Raw genomic sequence first — 24,832 nt, 5'->3', positions numbered from 1 at the left:
GGCAGGCTCCCGCCCCAGCGCCCGCCATGGCGCTGAGCAACCTGCTCTTCGCCCAGTGCGTCGGCTACTTCCTGGCCTTCCTCTGCAGCTTCGTGGTGGTGGTGCCGCTGTCCGAGAACAGCAACGACTGCCGCGGCCGCTGCCTGCTCTTCACCGAGGGCATGTGGCTCAGCGCCAACCTGACGGCGGAGCGGCAGCGCTTCACCGTGCAGGAGTGGGGGCCCCCGGCCGCCTGCCGCTTCAGCGTCTTCGCCGGGCTGCTCTCGCTGCTGCTGGCCGCCGCGCAGGCCTGGCGGACGCTCTTCTTCCTCTGCAAGGGCCACGAGGAGTAAGTGTGTGTGTGTGTGTGTGTGTGTGTGTGTGGGGGGGGGGGGGTTAGGGGACTCTCTCCCCCCCCCCGAACCTGCCCCCTGCCAGAACCTGAGCCCCCCAGAACCTGCACCCCCAACTTACCCCCTCAGAACCACCCCTCCAGAACCTGCCCCTCCGCCAGAACCTGAGCCCCCCCTGCCAGAACCTGCCCCCGCCCAACTTGCCCCCTCGGAACCAGCCCCCCAAACCTGCCCCCTGCCAGAACCTGCACCCCCCAACTTGCCCCCTCAGAACCAACCCCCCAGAACCTGCCTCCTGCCACAACCTGAGCCCCCCGAAGCCTCCCCCTGCCAGAACCTGCACGTCCCAACTTGTGCCCTCAGAACCAGCTCCCAGAACCTCCCCCCTTCCAGAACCTGCACCCCCCAACTTGCCCCCTCAGAACCAGTCCGTCAGAACCTTCCCCCTGCCAGAACCTGCACCCCCCAACTTGCCCCCTCAGAACCACCCCCCCAGAACCTGCCTCCTGCCACAACCTGAGCCCCCCGAAGCCTCCCCCTGCCAGAACCTGCACGTCCCAACTTGTCCCCTCAGAACCAGCTCCCAGAACCTCCCCCCTTCCAGAACCTGCACCCCCCAACTTGCCCCCTCAGAACCAGTCCGTCAGAACGTTCCCCCTGCCAGAACCTGCACCCCCCAACTTGCCCCCTCAGAACCAGTCCGTCAGAACCTTCCCCCTCCCAGAACCTGCACCCTCCAACTTGCCCCCTCAGAACCAGTCCGTCAGAACCTTCCCCCTGCCAGAACCTGCACCCTCCAACTTGCCCCCTCAGAACCTGCCCCCTACCAGAATCTGTGCCCTCCAAACCCAACTTGTCCCCTCAGAACTAGCCCCCCAAACCTGCCCCCTGCCAGAACCTGCACCCCCAACTTGCCCCCTCAGAACCAGCCCACCAGAACCTGCCCCCTGCCAGAACCTGAGCCCCCCCCCCGAACCTTCCCCCTCTCCAGAGCCAGCCACCACCCATCTGCCAGTACCCATCCCCAGCTGGCTGAGGCAGCCCTGCAGCTGCAGGGCAAAGGCAGGGAAGGGGGCACAAGGAGAGGGGGGCTATGCTCTGTCTCGGTGCTGGGACATCCAATACCTAGCAGTGCCACCCCCACCTACATTGTCCTGCCAGGGGTGGTGGTGAACAAGGGGCACCAGGAAACAAGGTGTTAGCTGGGATCTGACACTTCCCCCTGGAGACTTCCATCTGGACCTTCGCCTTCCCAACTAAGGGCATGACTTTGGGTGTGAGGTAGGACCCCTTTATTTTTGGCATCACCAACTTAACTGGAGCAGGGTCAGTCCTTAAAGAAGTTTTGCTTTATACTTGATGCTGTTCGGCAAGGTTGAGAGCTTCCTAGAGAGGCTCTAGCCTGCCATCCTTTAGGGTCAGTTGGCAAGGGGTGGGACTAATTCAGGGAGAACAGAGGTTTAAAAAGCCAGCTAAGCCACCAGAGGAGCAGCAAACTGAGTTTGGTGGGGGAGTTTGGAGAGTCCGTGAGAGCCAGATACACCTGATAAACATTCTCTAAATTTAGGCCAATAACACTCCACCCCACCCCTGAGGACAAACAAAACTCTGCAAGAGTAAAAAGAATGCAGGCAGAAGTTCAGCGGCAGAGTGGGGGCTACCCAATTTATTGCATTGAATGCAACATGAACGATTATCTGTCTTGTGGGCAGGTGACATGTGTGCATTCAGCTCAAAGAGATCAGGGCCTTCAGAGACCAAGTACGGGCTCTTGAAACCAGAGTGACTGAACTAGTGGAGCTAAGGGAGATAGAGAGGTACAGAGACGAGACTTCCAGGGACACAGCACAGTGATCCCACCCCCAGTTTGACAGGCTCTGTGCTGCTGAGGAGGATGAACATCTTGGGGAAGGAGAACATCAAGCTGGAGCAGAGGGAAGTGATCCCAGAGCTGGGACCCTCCGTCTAGATGATGTCATGGTATCCTCTCACACTGAGAATACCTCTCCAGGGGAGGGGACCACTGTTATTAGGAAGAGACAGGTAATATTAATGTGGGATTTGATTATTAGAAATATAGATAGTTGGGTTTGTGGTGCCCAGGAGAACTGCATGGTGAATTTTCTGCTGGATGTGAAGGTTGCAGACCTCTTGAGACATCTAGACAGACTTACGTGCAGTGCTGGGGAGGAGCCAGTGGTCATGATTCATGTAGGTATCAATGACATAGGGAAAGGTAGAAAATTTAGGCTGGTAGGTAAGAGATTAAAGTCCAGGACCTCCATGGCAGCATTCTCCGAAATGCTTCCAATACCATGCGCAGGGCAAGTTAGACAGGCAGAATGACCGGGTCTCAATGCGAGGATGAGAGAATGGTGTTTGGAAGAAGGATTTAGGTTTATTAGGAATTGGGGGACCTTTTGGGAACGGAGGAGCCTATACAGAAAGGATGGGCTCCACCTAAACCAAAATGGAACCAGATTGCTGGCATGTAAAATTAAAAAGATCGTAGAGGACTTTTTAAACTGAGGGAAGGGGGAAAGCTGACAGGTGCAGAGAAGTACACAGCTGGGATAGATACATCATGTAGGGCAGGGTCTATTAAAGGGATACTCTATATCCCAGTAAAGAGGAGAGGATAGAAGTTGATAAAGTACAGGTAGGAACTGAAGAGAAACAGTCAAACAAAAAAGAATCCCATTCAGTTACATCACATGAAGGCAGACAACTAAATATTGACAAATTTTATAAGTTCTTATATACAAATGCAAGAAGTCTACATAGTAAGATGGGTAAACTTGAGTACCTGGTGTTAAATGAGGATATTGATAAATAGGCGTATCAGAAACTTGGTGGAAGAATGATAATCATGGGACATAGTAATGTCAGGGTACAAAATATATACAATTACAGAGCAGGTTGCACTGGTGGGGGAGTGGCACTATATATGAAAGAAAGCATATAGTAAAAATCTTAAATGAATCAAACTGTACCATAGAATCTCTATGGATAGAAATTCCATTCTTGAACAAGAATATAGCACTAAGAATATACTATCAACCACCTGACCAGGATGGTGATGGTTATTGTGAAATGCTCAGGGACATTAGAGAGGCTGCAAAAACAGAAAATCCAGTAATAATGGGGGATTTCAACTATCCCCTTATTGACTGGGAACATGTTGCCTCATGACAGGATGCAGAGATAAAATTTCTAGATATCAATAATGACTGTTTCTTGGAGCAATTAGTCTTGGAATCAACCAGGGGAGAGGCAATTCTTGACTTAGTCCAAAGTGATGCACAGAATCTATTCCAAGAGGTGAATATAGCTGAACCACTCGGTAGCAGTGCCCATAATATAATTAAATTTAACATACTTGTAGAGAGGAAAATGCCAGAGAAACCCACCACATTAACATTAGCTTCAAAAAGGGGAACTACACAAAACTGAGGAGGCTAGTTAAACAGAAATTAAAACGAATAGACACGAGTGAAATGTCTGCAAGCTGCATGGAAACTTTTTAAAAACACCATAATAGAGGCTCAAACTATAAGTATACCCAAATTAAAAAAACAACAACAAAAAACCAAAAACCAGAGGACCAAAAAAAAAAGTGAGGGAGATTCCCACATCTGAACCATTCTTTTTAGGTGACAAATCTGAGGGAACTGTCCCAGATTGAGCTGTCAAGAGAGGAGGTTTGGGAACAAATTGGTACATTAAATAGTAATAAGTCACCAGGACGAGATGATATTCACCCTAGAGTTTTGAAGGAACTCAAATATGAAATTGCAGAACTATTAACTGTGGTATCTGATCTATTGCTTAAATCAGTCTTTGTACCACATGACTGGCAGATAGCGAATGTAATGCTGACTTTTTAAAAAAGGCTCCGGAGGTGAACCTGGCAATTACAGGCCAGTAAGCCTAATTTCAGTACCAGGAAAATTGGTTGAAACTATAGTAAAGAACAGAGTTATCAGACACGTAGATGATTACAGTATGTTAGGGAAGCGTCAACGCGGCTTTTGTAAAGGGAAATTATGCCTCATCAGTCTATTACAGTTTTTTGAGGGGGTCAACAAACATGTGGACAAGTGTGATCCGGTGGATACAGTGTACTTGGACTTTCAGAAAGCCTTTGACAAAGTTCCTTAGTAAAGGCTCTTAAGCAAAGTAAGCCGTCATGGGATAAAAGGGAAGGTCCTCTCATGGATCAGTAACTGGTTAAAAGATAGGAAACAAAGGGTAGGAATAAATGGTCAGTTTTCACAATGAAGGAAGATAAATAGCAGGGTCCAGAAGCGATGGAAGCTCTGTAAAAGTGGGGGGACCACGGGCACTCTAACCATGGCCCCACCCCAACACTTCCCCAAAAGGCTACGCCCCTGTGTCCCCCCTTCTCCTCAAGCCCCCACCCTCGTGCTGCCCTTTCTCCCTAAGCCCTTGCACTGCTCCTTCCCCTAAGGCCCTGCCCCCTTGCTGCTGCTTCTGCCGAAGCCCTGCTCCCACACCACCTCTTCCCCCCCCCCCCAAGACCCTGCTCACTCCTCTGCCACCCGTCACATGCCCTTACGTCTGGTAAAAAGTGGGAGGGCTCTCCCACTTTTAAAAATAATGGGGCCATGGCCCCCTGGGATCTGTACTGGGACCAGTCCTATTCAACATATTCATAAATGATCTGGAAAAAGGGTAAACAGTGAAGTGGCAAAGTTTGCAGATGATCGAAAATTACTCAAGATAGTTAAATCCAAAGCAGACTGCAAAGAGATATAGAGGGATCTCACAAAACTGGATGTCAGGGCCACAAAATGGTAGGTGAAATCCAATGTTGATAAATGCAAAGTAATGCAGATTGGAGAACCTAGTCCCAACTATACATACAAAATGATGAGGTCTAAACTAGCTGTTAACACTCAAGAAAGAGATCTTGGAGTCATTATGGATAGTTCTCTGAAAACATCTGCTCAATAGATAAAAATAGAAATAAATGCTTAAAACCCATAGTCTTGAACAACTGTGAAAATTTAAATTGATAACTGAAAAAACACTTAAAAATAAACATCAATATTATCTATCAAACTCTAAAGAAATAAAAATAAAATTCTGCCAAGCCTCTTCATACCGCACTTGTGAATCCTTGCAGGCATTTATAATTATTGCTCTAGTTTTGCTGGTACGCTCCTGCTGCCTTGTGCCACTCTGAAACCAACCAGTTGAAACGGGTATATGGAAGCTTTGTGCCATCAGGGCAGTGCAAAGCAGCTGGGACATTCCAGTGAATCTGGCCATTTGTGAGTTACCACTAGGAATTCCAGGCACTAGAAGAACTCAGTTTAGGAACACACACCCTCCTTCTCATTCCTCTAGTCACTAAATAATGTACATTGTGTGGTCAGTACAGCTGGTCAAAAAATTCAGAATTTTGAAACTTTTTGTTGGGGGAAAAAAGGGGAATTGATTCAACTGATGAAAATTTTTACCATTTTTCCGACATGGTACTAGTGGTTACGGTGATAGTTATTTATGAAAATTATTATCTCACTATCATTTCAGTTCCAAGCTTAGCATTACCTGCAACAATAAAGTGATCAAACTGGCACCTGATTATGTGGAATAAGAAATACACAAAGGGTACTGGAAGCAATATTTAGTTATGGAGTAAACTAAGATGTACAGAATGAGTGGGAGGCTGTATTGTTTTAGTGGCTAGGGCACTGGATTGGGAGTCAGGAGAGTGGGGTGCTGTTCCCAGCTTGCTGGTGACCTGTTGTGTGACCTTGGAGAAATATCTTTTTTGTACTTCTATTTTCCCTTCCACCCTTTGTCTTGTCTTTACTTAGATTGTAAGCTCTCTGGGGCAGGGACTGTCTTGCTATGTATTTGTTCAGTGCCTAGCACAGTGAGGCCCTAGTCTTGGAACAAGGGGTATGGTGGATCTCCATCACTGACAATTTTTAAATCACAACTGGATATTTTTCTAAAAGATCTGCTCTAGGAAATATTTGGGAGGAGTTCTACAGCCTATGTTATACAGGTGGGTCAGATTGGATGGTCACAATGGTCCTTTCTGGCCTTAGAATCTATGAATCTTGGTAGAGACCCGAAGGTGCTACTGTAATGCAAATAATAATAGGATTGGCTATTATTCTCTAATATTCTGTGGCCACCCTTAGACTATCCACTGTTAAAATGTGCCCTAACAGATTTTTAATAAAGCAATAGCTAGCTTTCTCAGGATTGAAGCTTATCCTATAAGAGGAGACTTTTTAATACACTTTGAAAAAAAGTGTATTTTTAAACAAATATCATAAACCTCAATTAGCTATAGATGTTTGGTTGAATCCAGATGCATTTTATTTCTTATAGTTTAAAAACAGCTTATTTGGAAGAAACAGAACTAAAAAGATTTTTAATGGTGTATTTTGGACAAGACTTTCACGATTTTTGATCTATTTCCAATTTTGGGTATTTATTTTATTTTGTTGTGTTGTACAATTCTTTTGTTGAGATTTGTTCTTTATGAGTAGCTTTTGAGATTCTTCTATTTCAGCTGTGTATTATCCTTTGGGTAACACTATTCATAGTTAATAAAATGTTGATCTGGGTAAGAAAGGATTTGGAAGGCTGCTATGTGTTTGAAAGCCAAGATTAGGTGTATTGTTATAATAAAATATGCAAGTCTAGTGCCACATAAGGTCAAAATATGGATTAAAACAGGACAACATGTAGCCTGTCTAATAAAACACTGGGAAAGGGAAGTTCCACCCTATGCCCAGATTTGTCATGGCAAATCTGAAAAGCAAATGTAGCATCCTAAGTGAGTTATGCTGTGTTAACACTGAGCAAAGGTCCATTAACATTTCAAACATGCATGAGCGACTAACCCTGAAAATGGCCCTTTATTTCTGGAGAGGTAGAGGAATTTGTGCTCTTTGGGCATCATAAACTATGCACATCTTTGCTGTACTGATTGAAGGTTGTTCAGGAGGAAGTTCTGCAGCAGTGCTGCTGCACATCCTTGCACTTACTGAGGTTGATGAGAGCATTGCAATTGACTTCACTTGAAGGAGGATTGGGCCCATGATGAATAAGAAGGGACTCCTAGTTAAAATATGAGGATATTCACCTTATTAAATAGTTTACAGAGCATCCATTGATTATCAGTCAGATGCGTGGATATAGCTACAAACTACTATAAACAGAAAACTAGCTGAACATTAAGAAGAAAGACAACACAGCAGCACTGTAGATTAATGAAAGGGTTGCCTGGAAAGATGAGTCTTACACCACACTGTTATCATTGTTTATTTGTAAAGTGCAAACGATGTGCTTGATGGCGCATTTGTAAGATGTGAAGCTTACAGAGTTGAGCTCTGGTAGACCAACCGGAAGGAGCAAGTTTTAGAATTGGGTTGTTCCACTGAGAACACCTTCAGTCCTAACCCCAAGATTGCACATTTAAAGACTATCAGCGTCTTGAATTACACCAGAAAGTAGATGGAAAGTCAGTGCCGAACATCCAGTAGAGATGTTCCACGCTCATGCTGTCTACTAAGTGGGTGAGCCACTGCTTTCTGCAGTAGGGGCTTGATCTAAATCAGAGTCCACTGAACTGACTGGAAAGACTCCCGCTGGTCTTTGATCAGCCCCCTGTATAAGCTTTCAGTGTATATTTGATAAGTCAATCATTTAATTTTATAGTTGACAAATAGATTTGTGTACTGCCATTTCCTTGCTCCATGCAATATCACTGTAAGAACTGGCAATGCTTAATTTTAGTAAGGGGCATGATTTAGTGATCTAAGCGCAGGCCAAAGAGCCAGGGACACCTTATTTCTAAATCTAGCTTTGTCACAGGCTCCTTTTGTGGCTTGGTCAAGTCACTTAAATTCTTTCCTTTATCCTGCCCCTCCTCCCCTGCAGTTTCCCTGTCTGTAAAATGGGAATAAATTTGTTTATGTGCTTAACGGGAAGGTCCTGGGAATTAATTGACTTGTCCTTTAAAGATGAAAAGCACTATGTTAATGCTAAGTATTAATAATTTATATTTAATTTTCTCATTATCATGACTTAAAGCATTTAACATTTACATGTCCAGTGACAGCCATAGCCTACTCCTAGTGAACTCAGTGGGAAAACTTGCATTCAATAAGAATAGAAACAGGCCATAAGTGCGAATGCTCCAAGCGACTGATCTTGTGTTTCTGGAAGACTGGCCACGCTGAAGTCCTTCTCCTGAAAGACCTAAAACAGCTAGAAAATGTGGTGGGCCTACACTGTCTTTGATCCTCATGGACACCTCGCACTGAAAACAATAGGAATTGCCTTTGATCTCATTGGTTGAAAATTGTCATTGGGGGCAGGATTTTATCCCTGGTATTATGAAGGGCCCAGAATTTCCCATACTGATTGTTAATTCATCTCGTGTAACAGCAGCAAATAGCTCATAAGGATGACGAATCTATCATCATTTTTCTCAAGTGTTCCATTAAACTAAACACTGAAATGCTTTTCAAGTCAGTGATCAAATTCTAACAGGCTGGGTAGGTTCTGGCAAGGACAGTCCTAGTTTCTGCAAACACAGTGAGAAATAAGACACGCATCATATGCCTTGAGCTGGCCGTGGATTCTAAACTGCATGTCATAGCTGGTCGTATTCTAAGCTGCAGTGCAAACCCAGATCCTCAACTGATGTAAATTGACATAGCTCTATTGACTTCAATGGACCTATGCTAGTTTATACCAGATGAGGATCTGGCCTGCTATGCACACTACACACACAACTGAGCCCTGTCCCATGCTGCTACATTAAAATAATTATAGTTATCAGTAGTATTTTGTTTTATTTTTAGTTTTCTTTTGGTAGGCAATTTTTGTCCCAGTTATCACTATAGTCATGAAATAATTTTAGCTCAAGTTACTATATAATTTAAGTTAATAACATTTATTTTAACAATGGTGATTTTAATCATTAGAGCTAATGAAAGCCGTGCTGCGTGTGAACAATCACACAACTTTCTATTTATGATTCAGAATGGGCCTCCTACGTTTTAAAAAAAGAAAAAAGCGAAAGAGCTTAAGTGATGGGCATAATAAGAACCAACATCATAATCCTTAGTCTGTCACTAGTATTAGGCGTTCTTAATTAAAGCAGATGTGTTTCAAATGGAGACTGGTATTTTTCATATGTGCCCAGTGCGTGCTGCTTACAAGACTGCTGATGCTGTGTTTCAGTTGTTTATGTGTTACATTTTTCTTCCCTTTTATTGCAGCTCTTTCTTTTATGCCTTCCTGAATCTGCTGATCAGCGTCTTTGTGGTTTTTGTCATCTTTATTGCTAGCACTATAGTGAGTGTAGGATTTAACATGTGGTGTGATGCTGTTACCGAAAAAGGAAGCATGCCAAATAGGTTAGTATTGAAGGAAAAATTTTCTGTTTCACATATGCACAAATAAATGGAGGTATAACCAAATATAGTTATTAAATGCATGGAAAGCAGACAAGGAAAGGCATTTAAAACCTGAAAGTCTTTTTATAAAGATATGATTTTGAGATTGGGATCAAAACAATGAATAAACCTTCTGCTGGTAGTCCACATAAAAGAAGAACATTGTATAGTTATTTCATTGATGTTTCATTGCCTGTTAGAGAGTCATAGTTATATGGAAAAGCACAAGAAGGATAGAAAGAAATTAACACACAATCTTTATAAACTGCTGTGAAAAGAAAACCTAGTTGTGATAACTCTCTAGTGAGGGAGGGAATGTGGTCTAGTGATCAGAGCAGGAAACTGGGAGTCAGGGCTCCTGAGTTCCAAATCCTAGTTTGGACACTGACTCACTATAAGAACCTAAGCGAGTTATTTAGCCTCTATGTGCCTCAGTCTACCATCTACAAAATTGGTATAAAATATTGGCCTCATAGTGGTGTTGTTTACACCAAGATTCTCAGATGAAAAGCACTGTATAAGTGCAGAGTACTGATGAACAACGTTATCTTAAGAGTTATAGAATGTATAGTTAATAAAATGATATTTGGGTTCAGTGTAGGAGGCAGATGATAGCTTGAGACGAATTTTTCAAATCAAACAAATATCAATGAAGAGATAGGAAAAAGTGACATTTTATGTCATATGATATTGAGTAACACTATTACTAGAGCATAAATTTATGTTTCACATTGTCATATGTTGCAAAATGCCATAGTAAATGTTCTGTTTAGGGCTGCAACGATTAATCGAATTATTCGAATATTCGGTTAAAAATTCTATCTCAGTTGTCAAAAAAAAAAAAAGCCTAATCGAATATTCGGATAAGAATCCAAGATGGCTGACACCACTGAAAAGGACAGAGAAGAGCCTTCAGAAATCAACCAAGAGATAGAAAGACATCCTCAAAATCCTGGGATTTTTTTCATACCACCAATAAAAGTCCGAGTTATTTGTAAAATCAGTAGGCAGCCTCTCTTTTACCATCACTATATCTCCTCCTTGCTGGAGCTTCTGAAACAAAAACACCCACACAATCCCTTCTCCTGAAGCCTTGCCTGATGATGTCAAAAGGTAATGGAGGCTCGTACACTTTGTTGCATTTAGGGGTGAAACAAACATCTGGGGTGATCCAAATGTGTGTGCTTGTGCAGGAGGTGTTGGGGTGGGCGGTAGAAAAGGAGGGTTTTAAGCATATTATTTGCATAACGAAGGTTATGTTATACATTTCAGAAAATCAGTGTTGTTCATTTACATAATTAAATATAGATTTAAAAAATAATGAAATCTCTCTCTTAATGTGAGAGGAAATTGGCAAGCAGCCCAGTTATGGCAATAATTGAAAGCTTATTTGATAGACTATTCAACTGCTTACTCTTTGAAGCCTTTATTCTGGTAATTCCGTTTAGAATAACGGAAACTGATTAGGACTATTTAACAGTTTGTTCTGGGAGTGGACATAACAAAAGAAGCCTATACTTATTTCAAAGGGAGCAGAATAATCTTTCTAATGGCAACATTGTCATACCTATGTTGTTTATAGCTATGCTCTTTTTGTTACTATTTAGAAAACCATTCTAGCAAGGACAGTTTTTAAGTGGCTACTTCATCTTATGCTTGGTCTGTTTATTTGGAATCTCTGAAATAATTTTCTCCCCCCCCCCCCCAAATGCCTTCTTCTTGTAGCTGTGAAGAACTACAGGATATAGATCTTGAACTGAATTTAGAAACCTCTGCCTTCTATGATCAGTTTGCCATTGCACAGGTAAGTCAGAACAAGATACAAGGATGTTTCAGTTCATTAGCCATTTGGACATGGACCTGATGCTACTGGTGCTGAGCCAGTAGAAGTGTTTCCATTGACTTCAGTAGGTGCTGGGTGGAGCCATAATGATGGGCATGTTTTTTTAGTAAAAATTAAAAATAGATAGCTACTACTAATAGATAGGTACCTACTGCTTTTACTGAAATGTAACTGTCTCAGCAAGGCTCATTCCTGAAAAATTCTGAGCACTTTGGCCCCTATCCAGCAAAATGTTTAGTCTGGGATTTTCCCAAGGAGCCTATGGGAATTAAGCACCCAACTCCCACTGACTTGTGTTGGGATTTGGATGCTTACCTCTGTTATCCCTCCTTCCCCCCCTTAAATATATCAGCCTTAACGTGCTTAATTTAAAGAATGCGAACAGTCCATTGACTTGAGTGGGACTTCTTTAGTGCTTAAAGTTAAGCATGTGCTCAAGTGTTGTGGTGGATTGGACCAGAGTACTCAGCACCTTGCAAAGTCAAACCCTTAATACATTTTTGATAAGAGCATATGAATGGCCATAATGTGTCACACTAATGGTCCATCTATCCCAGTGTCCTGTCTCTGACAGTGGCCAGTGCCAAATGCTTCAGAGGTAATGACTAGCAAAGGGCAATTTCAAGTGATTCACCCCTGGTCGTCCAGTCTCAGCTTCTGGGACACCCGGAGCATGAAATTGCATCCCTGACCATCTTGACTAATAGCCCCTGATGGACCTATCCTCTATGAACTTATCTAATTCTTTTTTGAACCCAGTTATACTTTTCGCCTTCACAACATCCACGGGCAATGACTTGCACAGGTTGACTGCGCATTGTGTGAAGAAGTACTTTTTTTTGTTAGTTTTAAACCTGCCGCCTATTAATTTAATCAGGTGACCACTAGTTGTTTTATGTGTAGGGGTAAATAATACTTCCCTATTCACTTTCTCCATACCATTCATGATTTTACAGACTTATATCAAAACTCCCTTAGTCGTCTCTTTTCTAAGTTTAGCAGTCCCAGTCTTTTTAATTTCTCTTTGTATGAAAGCTGTTCCATACCCCTAATTATTTTTGTTGCCCTTCTCTGTGCTTTTTCCAATTCTAATATATCTTCTATGAGATGGGGTGACCTGAACTCACACAGTTTTTAAGGTGTGGATTTACCATAGATTTATACAGTGACATGATGATATTTTCTGTCTTATTATATCTCTTTCCTAATGAAAAGGAGTACTTGTGGCACCTCAGAGACTAACAAATTTATTTAAGCATAAGCTTTCGTGAGCTACAGATCACTTCATCGGATACATTCAGTGGTCATCCGATGAAGTGAGCTGTAGCTCACAAAAGCTTATGCTCAAATAAATTTGTTAGTCTCTAAGGTGCCACAAGTACTCCTTTTCTTTTTGTGGATACAGACTAACACGGCTGCTACGCTGAAATCTTTCCTAATGGTTACTGACAATCGGTTAGCTTTTTTGACACTGCACATAGGGTGAATTTTTTCAGAGAACTATCCACGATGACTTCAAGATTTCTTTCGTGAATGGTAACAGCTAATTTAGACCCCATAATTTTGTATGTATAGGTGGGATTATATTTTCCAATATGCATTACTTTTCACTTTTCAAACTGAATTTTAAAACAATGTAATTGAAAGATCCTATTGCAGCTTAATTTCAAGGGAGTCCCTTGGGTATTTCTACTTAAGATAAAATTTGGATGAACTCCTTTGCTGTCATCTTGGACATCATGTTTCTTGGGGGTATAGCTTCCGAGTGATGGGTAGTGTGGTCTAGGATCATGAGCACACATTGATGTCCTTGGGCCAACTTCTCCAGTGGGCTATAAGGTCCATTACTATCCTCTCAAATGGGACTTTAATAATCTGTAGGGGTACTGAGGTCGTGGACCTTGCAATTGGCATTCAGGGCAGGAGGTGCAATAGCGTCAGACCTCTAGGTGGACTCTTGACCAAGAGAACCTTCATAGGATTCTGTCTAGGGTTTTATCCACCCCTAAATGTCCCCCAGACAAATGACTGTGGGATAGGTCTAATACTGCCCTTTGGTATCCTCGCGGTACTAGTAGCTGCTCTAGTTCTTGCTCCTATAGTCAGAATGTTCTATATAATAAGTCCTCTTCATCACAAAATGTGGCCCTGGGCCTTTGGTTTTCCCCTATACTGGGACCCCAATCACTTTGACTACTTCCTTTCTAATACTGTGGTACAGAGCATCATTGGCTTGGTGCTGCCCAAAATACTTGTGTGAGAGACCAATATGTCCAAACTAAAGGGGGGCTATTTCTGTTTCACCCCCAGGATTAGTGTCAGTTGAATTGGGCTCAGCTTGAAGTTCATTAACTGTCTAAGTTGCCTCCTTGCCTGCTGGATGAGACTACTTACCCACGAACACCACCTTTTGATTCTGGGCCAAGATTTTGGTCCCCATTCTTTTGTCTGCCCTCCTTTCTTGTTTAACCTTCCAGGATTTCCCAGTTGCTGAAAATAAGTGTCGGGCTAAAGGGCTAAATAATAGAAAATAAGAGACGGGCTACTTTCTGGGGCCATGGTATCAGCTCCGTGGTTACTGCTTTCCTCCAACTCTTCCACTGGGAGTAGATGTCTGGGAAGTTTTGTCCTTTGAGTGCAGGATATAGAAGATTTGGGATTACTCCCGCTGTCACCCTTGTTGTGTTTCCCTGAACCTCTATTTGTATGGGAATGGCTGGGTAGTAATTAAATGCCCCATGTACACAGGTTACTCCCATGCATTTGGCTGGAGTCAGCTGGCTCCACCCCACCAGTTTCCCAGAGACCAGCGTAACTGCACTTCCTAAGTCTACTAATGCAATGGTCTCCGTACCATTTATTCCAACTGGCCATGTAAATAGTGTATAGTGTAAATGTTTATAGTGACTCCTTTTCACTGTCACCCAGACTACACTGCATGGACCTCTCAATGTTAGGACATTGAGCTGCTATATGCCCTAGTTCCCCACAAGCATAACATCAATACACAGCCCGGGATATCCTCCTATTCTAAGACCTATTCCATTAGGTCTTATCATGTGGCCTTCTCTCGCCAGTTCCCCAAATTCCTTCGTGCCCTCAGGCCACTCTTTGGCATCCCTCCTCCCCAGTATAATTGTATCTGAACTTCTGGAGATCTGGGCCTTTGGGACTGGGATTGAACTCTTGGTCTAGCACATATCTTATTCAGTAGTCCAAGAAAGCTCTCTGGCCATTAAATGCCTCCCTATGAGGGCGACCAAATCATCATAAGAGGAAGGATCATTTTGGCCAACCCACCCTCATAGGTTTTGGTGGTAGTCGTCTCATGAATCTGTCCAAAACTAAGAGTACTTTTCTGCACTGTGGGTCTTGTGACACAGCCACTTCTGCATTAGGTGGATAAGGTTGAACAGTTGTGATCTTGGTGCTTTACTCTTCCAGTACCTCCACTCATGGAATCTCTGGGCTCTTATGGCTGTAGTCACTCAGGATCTTGCAAGTATTTATTTCAGTTTTCACCTGGGAGTAGTCTTTAGCAGCTTCCACTGCAGTGTCATAGTAGGCCTTCTGGGCCTTTCCACACAGGAAAGGAACAAGGATACTGGCTCACTGGTCTCGGGGCCAGGCCTCACTTAGGGCTGTTCTTTCAAACATGAGGAGATATGCCTCAATGTCATCCTCTGTCATAATCTTTTGTAGATAACTGCTGGCCTTTAGGGATCATGTTCCATCATGGCCACCTCCCAGAGTGGCCAGGGCTTTCAGTTGTCTTACTATCTCTTGTAGGGTTGCTCGGTCCTGTGCCTCCTGGATCATCAATAGTTGATTTGTCTCTTGTTGTATTCATACAGATTCCTGCTGCGTGGCCATCTGGGCTCTGCTAACCATTGGTTTTACCACAGTGGCCTACACCAGTACCCTCGTCATGTCATCCATTCTCAGGAATTATCTGTCTTGAACTTGGGTTAGTCCACTGCATCAATTCCCACTCCTGACACCATGTGTGGCAAGACACCCCCCCTTGCCTTGTCAGCCTCAGAATTTCTCTCTCTGGTGATGGGGGCCTAGAGTAAATCATACCTGCTCCAGAGATTATTAATTCTTCACTTTTGTTCATTTTTTCAGTATTTACAAGGTGGGCGTTACAGTAGGCCTCTTAAGCAAAAAACAAACAACACAAACGAAATACATTTCCTTGCTCCCTCCCTTGGGTGTTGCCTTATTACACAGACTTCTAGTTGCTACCCCTTCCCCAAGCAGAAGTTAACTTGGTTGTTTCTTCCACACCCTATAGGGAGGAGAACAGCATTCCACCAAGGAGAAGCCTTTTTCTGTGCTGCCCTTAACCCTGCTGCAGCTTGTTTTTCATCCCTCCTGCCTCTCTCACCAGAAGAGGGGTTTTTTCAAGGTCACTGGCAGACTCAGGTGTCTCTCATTAAGTGGAGATAATCCCTTTTCAGTTCATAGGGAAAGGGGTCTTCACTAGAGTTGACATACCTGCCTTCCACCACTCTCTTACAGCTGTCAGGTCTGACTTTGGCAGAGATTACAATCTATTTAAGAAAAGTTGTTAAGGAACCTTAACGACATTCTGCCAGTTTTTGGCCTGATTCACCATTGCATTACTCCAACATAGGCATTGCCAGACTGAAGTCAACTCAAGGTCCATCTTACCCAGGATCTTGCCTCTGACAGTGGCCAATACTAGATGCTTCAGAGGAAGATGTAAGAACTCCACAGTAACCAATGTGGGGTAGACTGACCCCTACATAAATCTCCTCCTGGTCTCTAATAGAGATTGATTTAAGCCCTGAAGGGCAAGGTTTAATATTTCTTCCAAAATGTCCATTAACATTGACTATGGTAACTCTGGATATTCTTTATCTCCACATAAATGGCCATTCCCTTTTTGAATCTTGGCAAGGTTTTGGCCTCAATGACTTTCTGTGACAGTGGTTCCAGTTTATTCATAGAATTTGTAGGACTGGAAGGGACCTCGAGAGGTCATCTAGTCCAGTCCCTCACACTCATGGCAGGACTAAGTATTATCTAGACCATCCCTGACAGGTGTTTGTCTAACCTGCTCTTAAAAATCTCCAGTGATGGAGATTCCACAACCTTCCTAGGCAATTTATTCCAGTGCTTAGCCACCCTGATGGTTAGGAAGTTTTTCCTAATGTCCAATCTAAACCTCCCGTGCTGCAATTTAAGCCCATTGCTTCTTGTCCTATCCTCAAGAACAATTTTTCTCCCACCTCCTTGTAGCAACCTTTTAGAAGTATTTGAAAACTGATATCATGTCCCCTCTCAGTCTTCTCCTCCAGACTGAACAAATCCATTTTTTTCAGTCTTCCCTCATAGGTCATGTTTTCTAGACCTTTAATCATTTTTGTTGCTCTCCTCTGGACTTTCTCCAGTTTGTCCACATCTTTCCTGAAATGTGATGCCCAGAACTGGACACAATACGCCAGTTCAGACCTAATCAGCGCGGAGTAGAGCGGAAAAATTACTTCTCATGTCTTTCTTACAACACTCCCGCTAATACATCCCAGAATGATGTTCGCTTTCTTTGCAACAATATTACACTGTTGTCTCATCTTTAACTTGTGATCCACTATGATCCCCAGATCTCTTTCCACAGTACTCCTTGCTAGGCAGTCATTTCCCATTTTGTGTATGTTCAGCTGATTGTTCCTTCCTAAGTGGAGTACTTTGCATTTGCCCTTATTGAATTTCATCCTATTCACTTCAGACCATTTCCCCAGTTTGTTCAGATCATGTGTTGTGTGAGAAACTATTTCCTTTCATTGGTTTTGAATTTCCCACCTTTTAATTTCACTGATTGTAACCTTGTTATTGTGTCACGAGACAGAGAAACAGAAGTTCCTGATCTACCTTCCGTAGACTATTCATTATTTATCATATTCTCTCTGTCTGGCTCTTTTGTAAGGTAACAATCACAATCTTTTCAATCTGAGTTTTTTCATACTCTTGACCATTCTCATCTCCAGTTTTATGTGGTGTAACCCTGTTGAAATCAATGGAGTTACATGGGCTTAAAACAGGAATAATACAATGGTGAATCAGGCCTTACATTTTTATAATTTTCTTTTCATTGTAATAACCTGTTAGAAGCTTGTAAAATATTTTCTCCCCCTACCAACTTTATCATTCCTCTTTGGCCAATATTTTGTTTTGCCATGGTTCGAGTGCAGGAAAAACACGCGCAAACTAGCTGCCATTGTGTCACATCTATTTATCTATTCTGTGCTTTGTAACCATAGTATATGACCAGCCACTCAGGCAAAATGTCATAAATCCTGCTCTTAGGAAAGTCAATGTGGGCTCTGACATTCACTTTAAGGTGAGCACAGCTCTGGGAACAGTGTTTGTTATTAATTTTTCAGTCAGAGATTAAAAATCATCTGGGTGGTTTATTCCTCTCAAACTGCTACTATGTTAATATAAAAAAAAGGAGGACTTGTGGCACCTTAGAGAATAACAAATTTATTTGAGCATACGCTTTCGTGAGCTACAGCTCACTTCATCGGATGCATTCAGTGGAAAATACAGTGGGGAGATTTATATACACAGAGAACATGAAACAATGGGTGTTACCATACACACTGTAATGAGAGTGATCAGGTAAGGTGAGCTATTACCAGCAGGAGAGCCGGGGCAGGGGACCCGTTGCCAACTGTGTCCACATATCTATTCAGGGGACACCATCATAGGGCCTAATCACATCAGCCACACTATCAGAGGCTCGTTCACCTGCATGTCTACCAATGTAATATATGCCATCATGTGCCAGCAATGCCCCTCTGCCATGTACATTGGCCAAACCAGACAGTCTCTACGTACAGGGATAAATGGACACAAATCAGACGTCAAGAATTATAACATTCAAAAACCAGTCGGAGAACTTCAATCTCTTTGGTCACTCGATTACAGACCTAAAAGTGGCAATTCTTTAACAGAAAAACTTCAAAAACAGACTCCAACGAGAGACTGCTGAATTGGAATTAATTTGCAAACTGGATACAATTAACTTAGGCTTGAATAAAGACTGGGAGTAGATGGGTCATTACACAAAGTAAAACTATTCCCCCCCCCTCCCCCCCCCCGGCTGTTCCTCAGACGTTCTTGTCAACTGCTGGAAATGGCCCACCTTGATTATCACTACAAAAGGTCCCCCCCCCCCCCCCCCGCTCTCCTGCTGGTAATAGCTCACTTATCTGATCACTCTCGTTACAGTGTGTATGGTAACACCCATTGTTTCATGTTCTCTATGTATATAAATCTCCCCACTGTATTTTCCACTGAATGCATCTGATGAAGTGAGCTGTAGCTCACGAAAGCTTATGCTCAAATAAATTTGTTAGTCTCTAAGGTGCCACAAGTCCTCCTTTTCTTTTTGCGGATACAGACTAACACGGCTGCTACTCTGAAACCTATGTTAATATAGTACAAATTCTGGTCCTGTAAATACCAATTCTGCTTTGTCTGCATTTTCCTTATGTAGGTGTAATTTCACTGTGTTTCCTTTGCTATATATTGTTGTCTTCACCAGGGGTCATGTCCAGCCATAATTGTATGTGTGTGTGATGTTCCCCTCACTGTCAGTAGAAGGGTAGTGTAGGAGTATATGGTAGGATATGACTGAGTAAACTGCAATTATATATCCAGCTGCTGACACCAGGGTCATTAAGGACAAATTATGTGCAGGGGGATACCTTCTTTTGACTATAATAGGGAACGGTGCAAGAAAAAATTCTGCTTCATACAGTGTGTGCCAACATATACAGAGATCCTGCAGGAGGAAAGTTTACTTTGTTGTAGTACATAGGAGAACTAGCCCCAAACAATCTGGTCCTAATTCCTACTACTGACCTACCAGAGGCAGCCTATGCTGCTTTAACTCCCGTACATTCATGAGTGAGGAGTGAAGGTGCATCTTCCAGATTCTTCTATGTTGACAAAAGGAAATGCAATTTCAGGGCACAGACCTGCTAGTGTGTAAGGAACCCCAGAAGTAGATCATGTGAAAAAAGATCCCAGTGGGGAACAAATTCCTGCAGTGCTATCTGTTAGTATCATAAGGTACATTAAGCAGAGTTTCAGCACAGCCAGTTTATGGGTTTTTCTTTGGCACCGTGATAATGATTCTTCAAGGCAAGTAGAGCAAGAATGGCCATCCTTAATGGTCCAGGAAAACAGGTCCTTGTATAGCACACTGATGGCTCAATATAGCTGTTCATACCCAAGCACCACTCTCAGGGAATACACTGGGAATGTTTCCTGAATAAGAATTACAGAGCTGGGCCCGGGTAAACTTTGCAAGGAGAAACTAACCAGTTTGATGATCGCTGGCATTTAAATACCATTCAGCTGGTTCTAGCTTGTCCAGAACTTTTCTTTGATCTTCACTCATTTAACTGAATTATGCTAGATTTATCTAGAGTCTTTTATGCTGAGTATGTCTCAAAAGGCATAGAAAAGCCACTTAATGCAGACTTAAATCTGTGTTGAGACCATTTAAGAGAGTGCTACAATTTTGATGTTGCACTAATGACACGAATGCAGATATGCGATATTACATATTAGCCCAAATGAGTGTGATTTTAACACCTTCTCATTCCATATCTTTTTATCTAACTTACTTCATTGCTGTTTTTAAAGACATTTTATATTGGTGGACTGAGATGTAAATAAGGACAAAAACGTGGGAAATTTTCAAAAGTGTGTTAAGGGTCTAATGTAATTGATAACATGAGATGTTTATTATTATTGTAAAGATTATTAGTCAGGGATTAATACAGCATAATACAGAAAGGAAGGTTAATACATTGCCAATGAATCTGGAAGACAGAAGTGCAGCTGGTGAGACTCTTAAAGATTTTGTGCTTACCCTGCTTGTATTTATACCTGAATCAGAGAAGCTTCACAATTTTCTCTGTATTACTTTAAACTACCAGTCATTTCTTGTCTGTCTTCTCTGACACATTTTTTGAAGATACCAAGAGGCCAATAATTGACTGTATCTGGTAGATGGGACACATTTGTAAGTTTTAATGTAGAATACATCTTAAATTCTGACAGGTTTTACACAACCCCTCCACGAAAACAGGACAGACATTGCAACAGTTTCTTCATTTTGTTTTGACCATAGCATTCCAAAAGTCAGCAAGACTTTAAAGACATTCTGCACCACCTCTAGCTTGGTACAGAGGGCATGTTAGCTAAGTATCAAGAAAATTGTTTGTCTTGCCCTCTCTCTCTGGGATGTCTCTGTACCTAACACTGAAATTAGAACACTTCACACCTCCCCTTGATTTAACATAAGTAAAGAGCATTTTGAAAGGAGCGTAACATAAATGCAATTCATACACAAACATATGTGAAATATATAGTAATATTGTATATGATATTGGCTAACACTGTAGACCTTACAGACTTTCTCTTATCTGGCTCCATACATACTTTACTAGACACAGAGGGTTGATAGCAGCCAAATACAGAACAAATGCCAAAAGGTTTAGTGGGTTGAGTGTATTTCACAAGATATAGTGGTAATAATATTATATAGGCTTATCATTGTTATCGTTATCTTTTTACTCTTACTTTTATAGTAAATGTAAAGGGGGTTACGAACCTGAAAAGACTGAGAAACAATGGGCTAGATCATCCGCTGGTGTAAACTGGCACAACTCCGTTGAAGTCCATCCACACGAGGATCTGTCTTTAAAATGAGGGTTGGCTGTATCTTGACAACACAACATTAATCTCTCTGCCATCTCTTTTCCTGCCTAGTTTGGTCTCTGGGCTGCCTGGCTGACTTGGCTGGGAATTACCATTTTGGCCTTCCTGAAGGTTTATCACAACTACAGGCAGGAAGACCTGCTAGACAGCCTGATCCATGAGAAAGAGCTGCTGCTAGGACGATCCTCTTCACGGACCTTTTTGCAGGATGAGAAAAGTGGCATGATCTAATATGTAAGCCACTCGATGGTGCAGGTTGTAAATTTTATAATTCATTAGCACAAGCTGAAGTGAAGAGAATTGGTGAGTGTGTGTGAAATCATTGCTTTCCTGAACTGAAATTTAATTTAGAATTATACAGTCCTTTAATGAGAAATTGTCAGAAGCCATATTTCTGTTAGGATATAGACAATGAACTGTATGATACAATAGGCTTCCTTTCCTGTACATACTGGGAGCAGAACTAATTATGCCTGTGTATGAAGATGGCTGTCCCTATCAGGGTTCTAGCATGCTTTTCCTGATTATTGAGGGAAGGATGTTTTCTGAGAACTGTGCTAGCAAAACCTTGCTAAGACCACCCCTTTAGTGTAGTTTGCAGCATGGTTTTAATGTTGTTCTAGCTAGCACTGCTCTGACCTACTTATGGAAAGGGCCTTTGATACCCCCAAATTTGCTGTATACATATGAAATATTGCCAACAATGTTATAACCCTTGCTCCCATTTGATTTGATCACTTTAGAACATTTGGAGCTGTGTACCTGACTATATACTTAATGTTAGATAGAGTAAAATTCATACAGTGACATAAGATATTACAGCATCTTAAACGTACCGTATATTTTTGGAGGGATTGTAGAGCCTATTTATGTTTATGTTTCATCTTAGACTTTGGCATGGCCAGCATTTATTACTGCTTTGTAAAATGTAGTCTAACGGGCAGTAACTGCAGCTTGCATAGCAAGAGATTAATCTTAATATATTATATTAATGCTTGCTCTTTCATATATGTAATTTGATCCCTAGTACTATATACTATTCAGCTTCAAGTATTAGAGTTTACTTGTGCTATTTATCTCAAACAGGATATGTGAAATTATTATAAATAGCTGCATAGTAGATCTATGAATGTCTCTATCAGTACAGTAAACTGTAAAAACTGCTCAGTAATCATATAGCTGGTTCTTTTATGAACTGGGCTGTTTTCCCCCGCATTGGCCAGGGGCTGCTCCAGGATTCAGTATTGCTACCCTGAAAAGGGAGAAGGGCCATTTACTTTATGTAGTCCACTAGGGACTTTGCTATTGCTCTTAATTTTACACAGAAAGTGCTCAGATGGTAGGATAATGGGTGAGATTATAAAACACTAAAATATATCCAACGATTAGGAACACAGATAAGTCAGAGGGCAGTGGAATTATTATGCTCGAGAATGAATGCCTTGTTAGTATACAGAGAGACAAGGTGGACGAGGTAATATCTTTTATTGGACCAACTTCTCTGGGTGAAGAGACAAGCTTTTGAGCTTACACAGAGCTCTTCTTCAGGTCTGAAAAAGCCTGAAGAAGAGCTCTGTGTAAGCTTGAAAGCTTGTCTCTCTCACCAACAGAAGTTGGTCCAATAAAAGTTATTACCTTACTCACCTTGTCTCTCTATTATCCTGAGACCAAGATGGCTACAATAACACTGTAAACAATAATTGCTAGTATATAGACTATAGTCATCAGGTACAAAAGGAATCTGAGGCCCCAGTTTAGCAGAGTGCTTAAGCAAATGCTTAATTTTAAGCATGTGACTAATACCGCTGACTTCTGTAAACTGCTGAATCACGGTCTGAAGGCACAAAAATCACTCAGACTTACAATACTTCTGTTGCACAGACTCTGCTGTGTTTCTGAGAATCTAAGATTTTGTGTATGGACTAACGGCCAAACTGTTCCCATATGTGGGAAAAACCTATGTAGGGGATGTGAAACTCTGTGAATTGTTCAATCAGGGGAGCTGGCTCTTGAAATCTGCACATCATAGAGTTCCAGACGATTTCCAGAGACTAGATCTGTCTGAACAGGGTTTCTAGAAACAAGGCCCATCTACACAGAGGCCCTGTTTCCATGTACTGGTTCCTACCCACAAAGGAACAAAATTCCTGCAGGAGCCATACTGCCACAGCATTCTCCAGCTGTGAATTCACATCAGGGAAGGATTTTAAGAAGATGGAGATGGAGACCAAGTAACTTAATGCCAGTTTAAGGTTCAGCATTAAGGCCCCCATCCAGCAAGTCACTTAGCCTAATTTTGAGCATGTGGTAATATCACTGACTTCCATGGTGCTATTCATATGCTCAAAATTAACTTAAGTAATTTTCTGGGTGGGACATAAGTTACTTGTTGTTGATGTAGAAAGTGGATGTCTCCCCATCACTTCCTATCCTAGACAACAGAGGCTGTCCTTTTGGGAATGCTTCCACTGGTTCTGGAGAAGAGTATGATGCTGTGAAGATGAGGCTGTCCTTCCCTCCACTTTCACACTGCCTGCTTCCCCGCAGGTGCCTGGTTGTCTTTCTTCAATCCACTGTCCGCCCCAAAAAAGAAGAGAATATTTGGCTCAAAGTTTCTAGTCTGTTTGGTTTTGCAGATAACTTTTATTCTAGGAATTAAAGCCCTTTCACTATCCTGTTTGTTCTTCAGCTCAATAGACTAAATCTGGGATTTTCAAAAGAGACTAAGGGAGTCAGGAACCCAATAGGAGTTGGGCACCTAACTCCCTTAAATTCCTTTGAAAACCCCAGCCCAAATTAATATAATACAGACAGGTGAGAGAATGTCTCTGTTCATCTGAATCAGGTGGAATGAGTTGAGGTAGCTAGTTAGGATGGTTCATTAGGGCTTAAAAGCAAAGAGCTTTTCAAGGAAAGTTCCCTAGTAGCTCGAAGGAAGAGGACAGAGATTAGCAGCTATGAAGCTAGTTTAGAAGAAGGCAAACTTCTGAGCTAGGTTGTCAGAAGTAGTTTAGTTTTAACCTAACTGGGCCTTTTTGTTTGAGAACAGTTTTCCTCTAGTTTTCAGTCTGTGAGAAAGCACTCTGCCAGCTCATATTCTAAAGCTGAAACACCCAGGCCAAACTACTTGTGCCAAAGTGAGGGCTAGGGCAGAAAATACGGCCAGGGATGAGAATGTGAACTTGATCTTTTATATTTTGCAGCATCCAAGTTACTTTTTCTAGCTGTAAATTACCAAGGCATTATTGAGTTAGGCACCATTATTAATGCATCACCATTCTTTGACCTTTCAAATTCTTCTTTAATTTGCATTGTCCAAAACCATGCCTGAGACCCTAGTAGTTTAACAAGGTTGTGCATTTCATGTAACAAAACTCAGCATTTTTTTGGGGGGGGGGGGGGTGGAGGGGAAAGGATTGTAAGGGGGGAGTGTTTCA

The 24,832-nt window shown here is 42.2% G+C and overlaps 1 protein-coding gene across 1 annotated transcript; it reads left to right on the top strand.

The window, feature by feature from the left end:
* Positions 1-22,968, top strand: TMEM179 (transmembrane protein 179). The gene is made up of 4 exons (XM_074956335.1): positions 1-328; positions 9,611-9,748; positions 11,513-11,591; positions 21,447-22,968. The coding sequence occupies exons 1-4, from the start codon at positions 27-29 to the stop codon at positions 21,624-21,626; spliced, it is 699 nt and encodes a 232-aa protein (XP_074812436.1). The 5' UTR covers positions 1-26; the 3' UTR covers positions 21,627-22,968.
* Positions 22,969-24,832: the final 1,864 nt, after the last annotated feature.

Source organism: Natator depressus, chromosome 6 (genome assembly GCF_965152275.1).
Source record: "Natator depressus isolate rNatDep1 chromosome 6, rNatDep2.hap1, whole genome shotgun sequence".
Lineage (NCBI taxonomy): Eukaryota > Metazoa > Chordata > Testudines > Cheloniidae > Natator > Natator depressus.
Note: the sequence above shows the minus strand (reverse complement) of the source record. Positions and strands in the feature narration are given on the sequence as shown.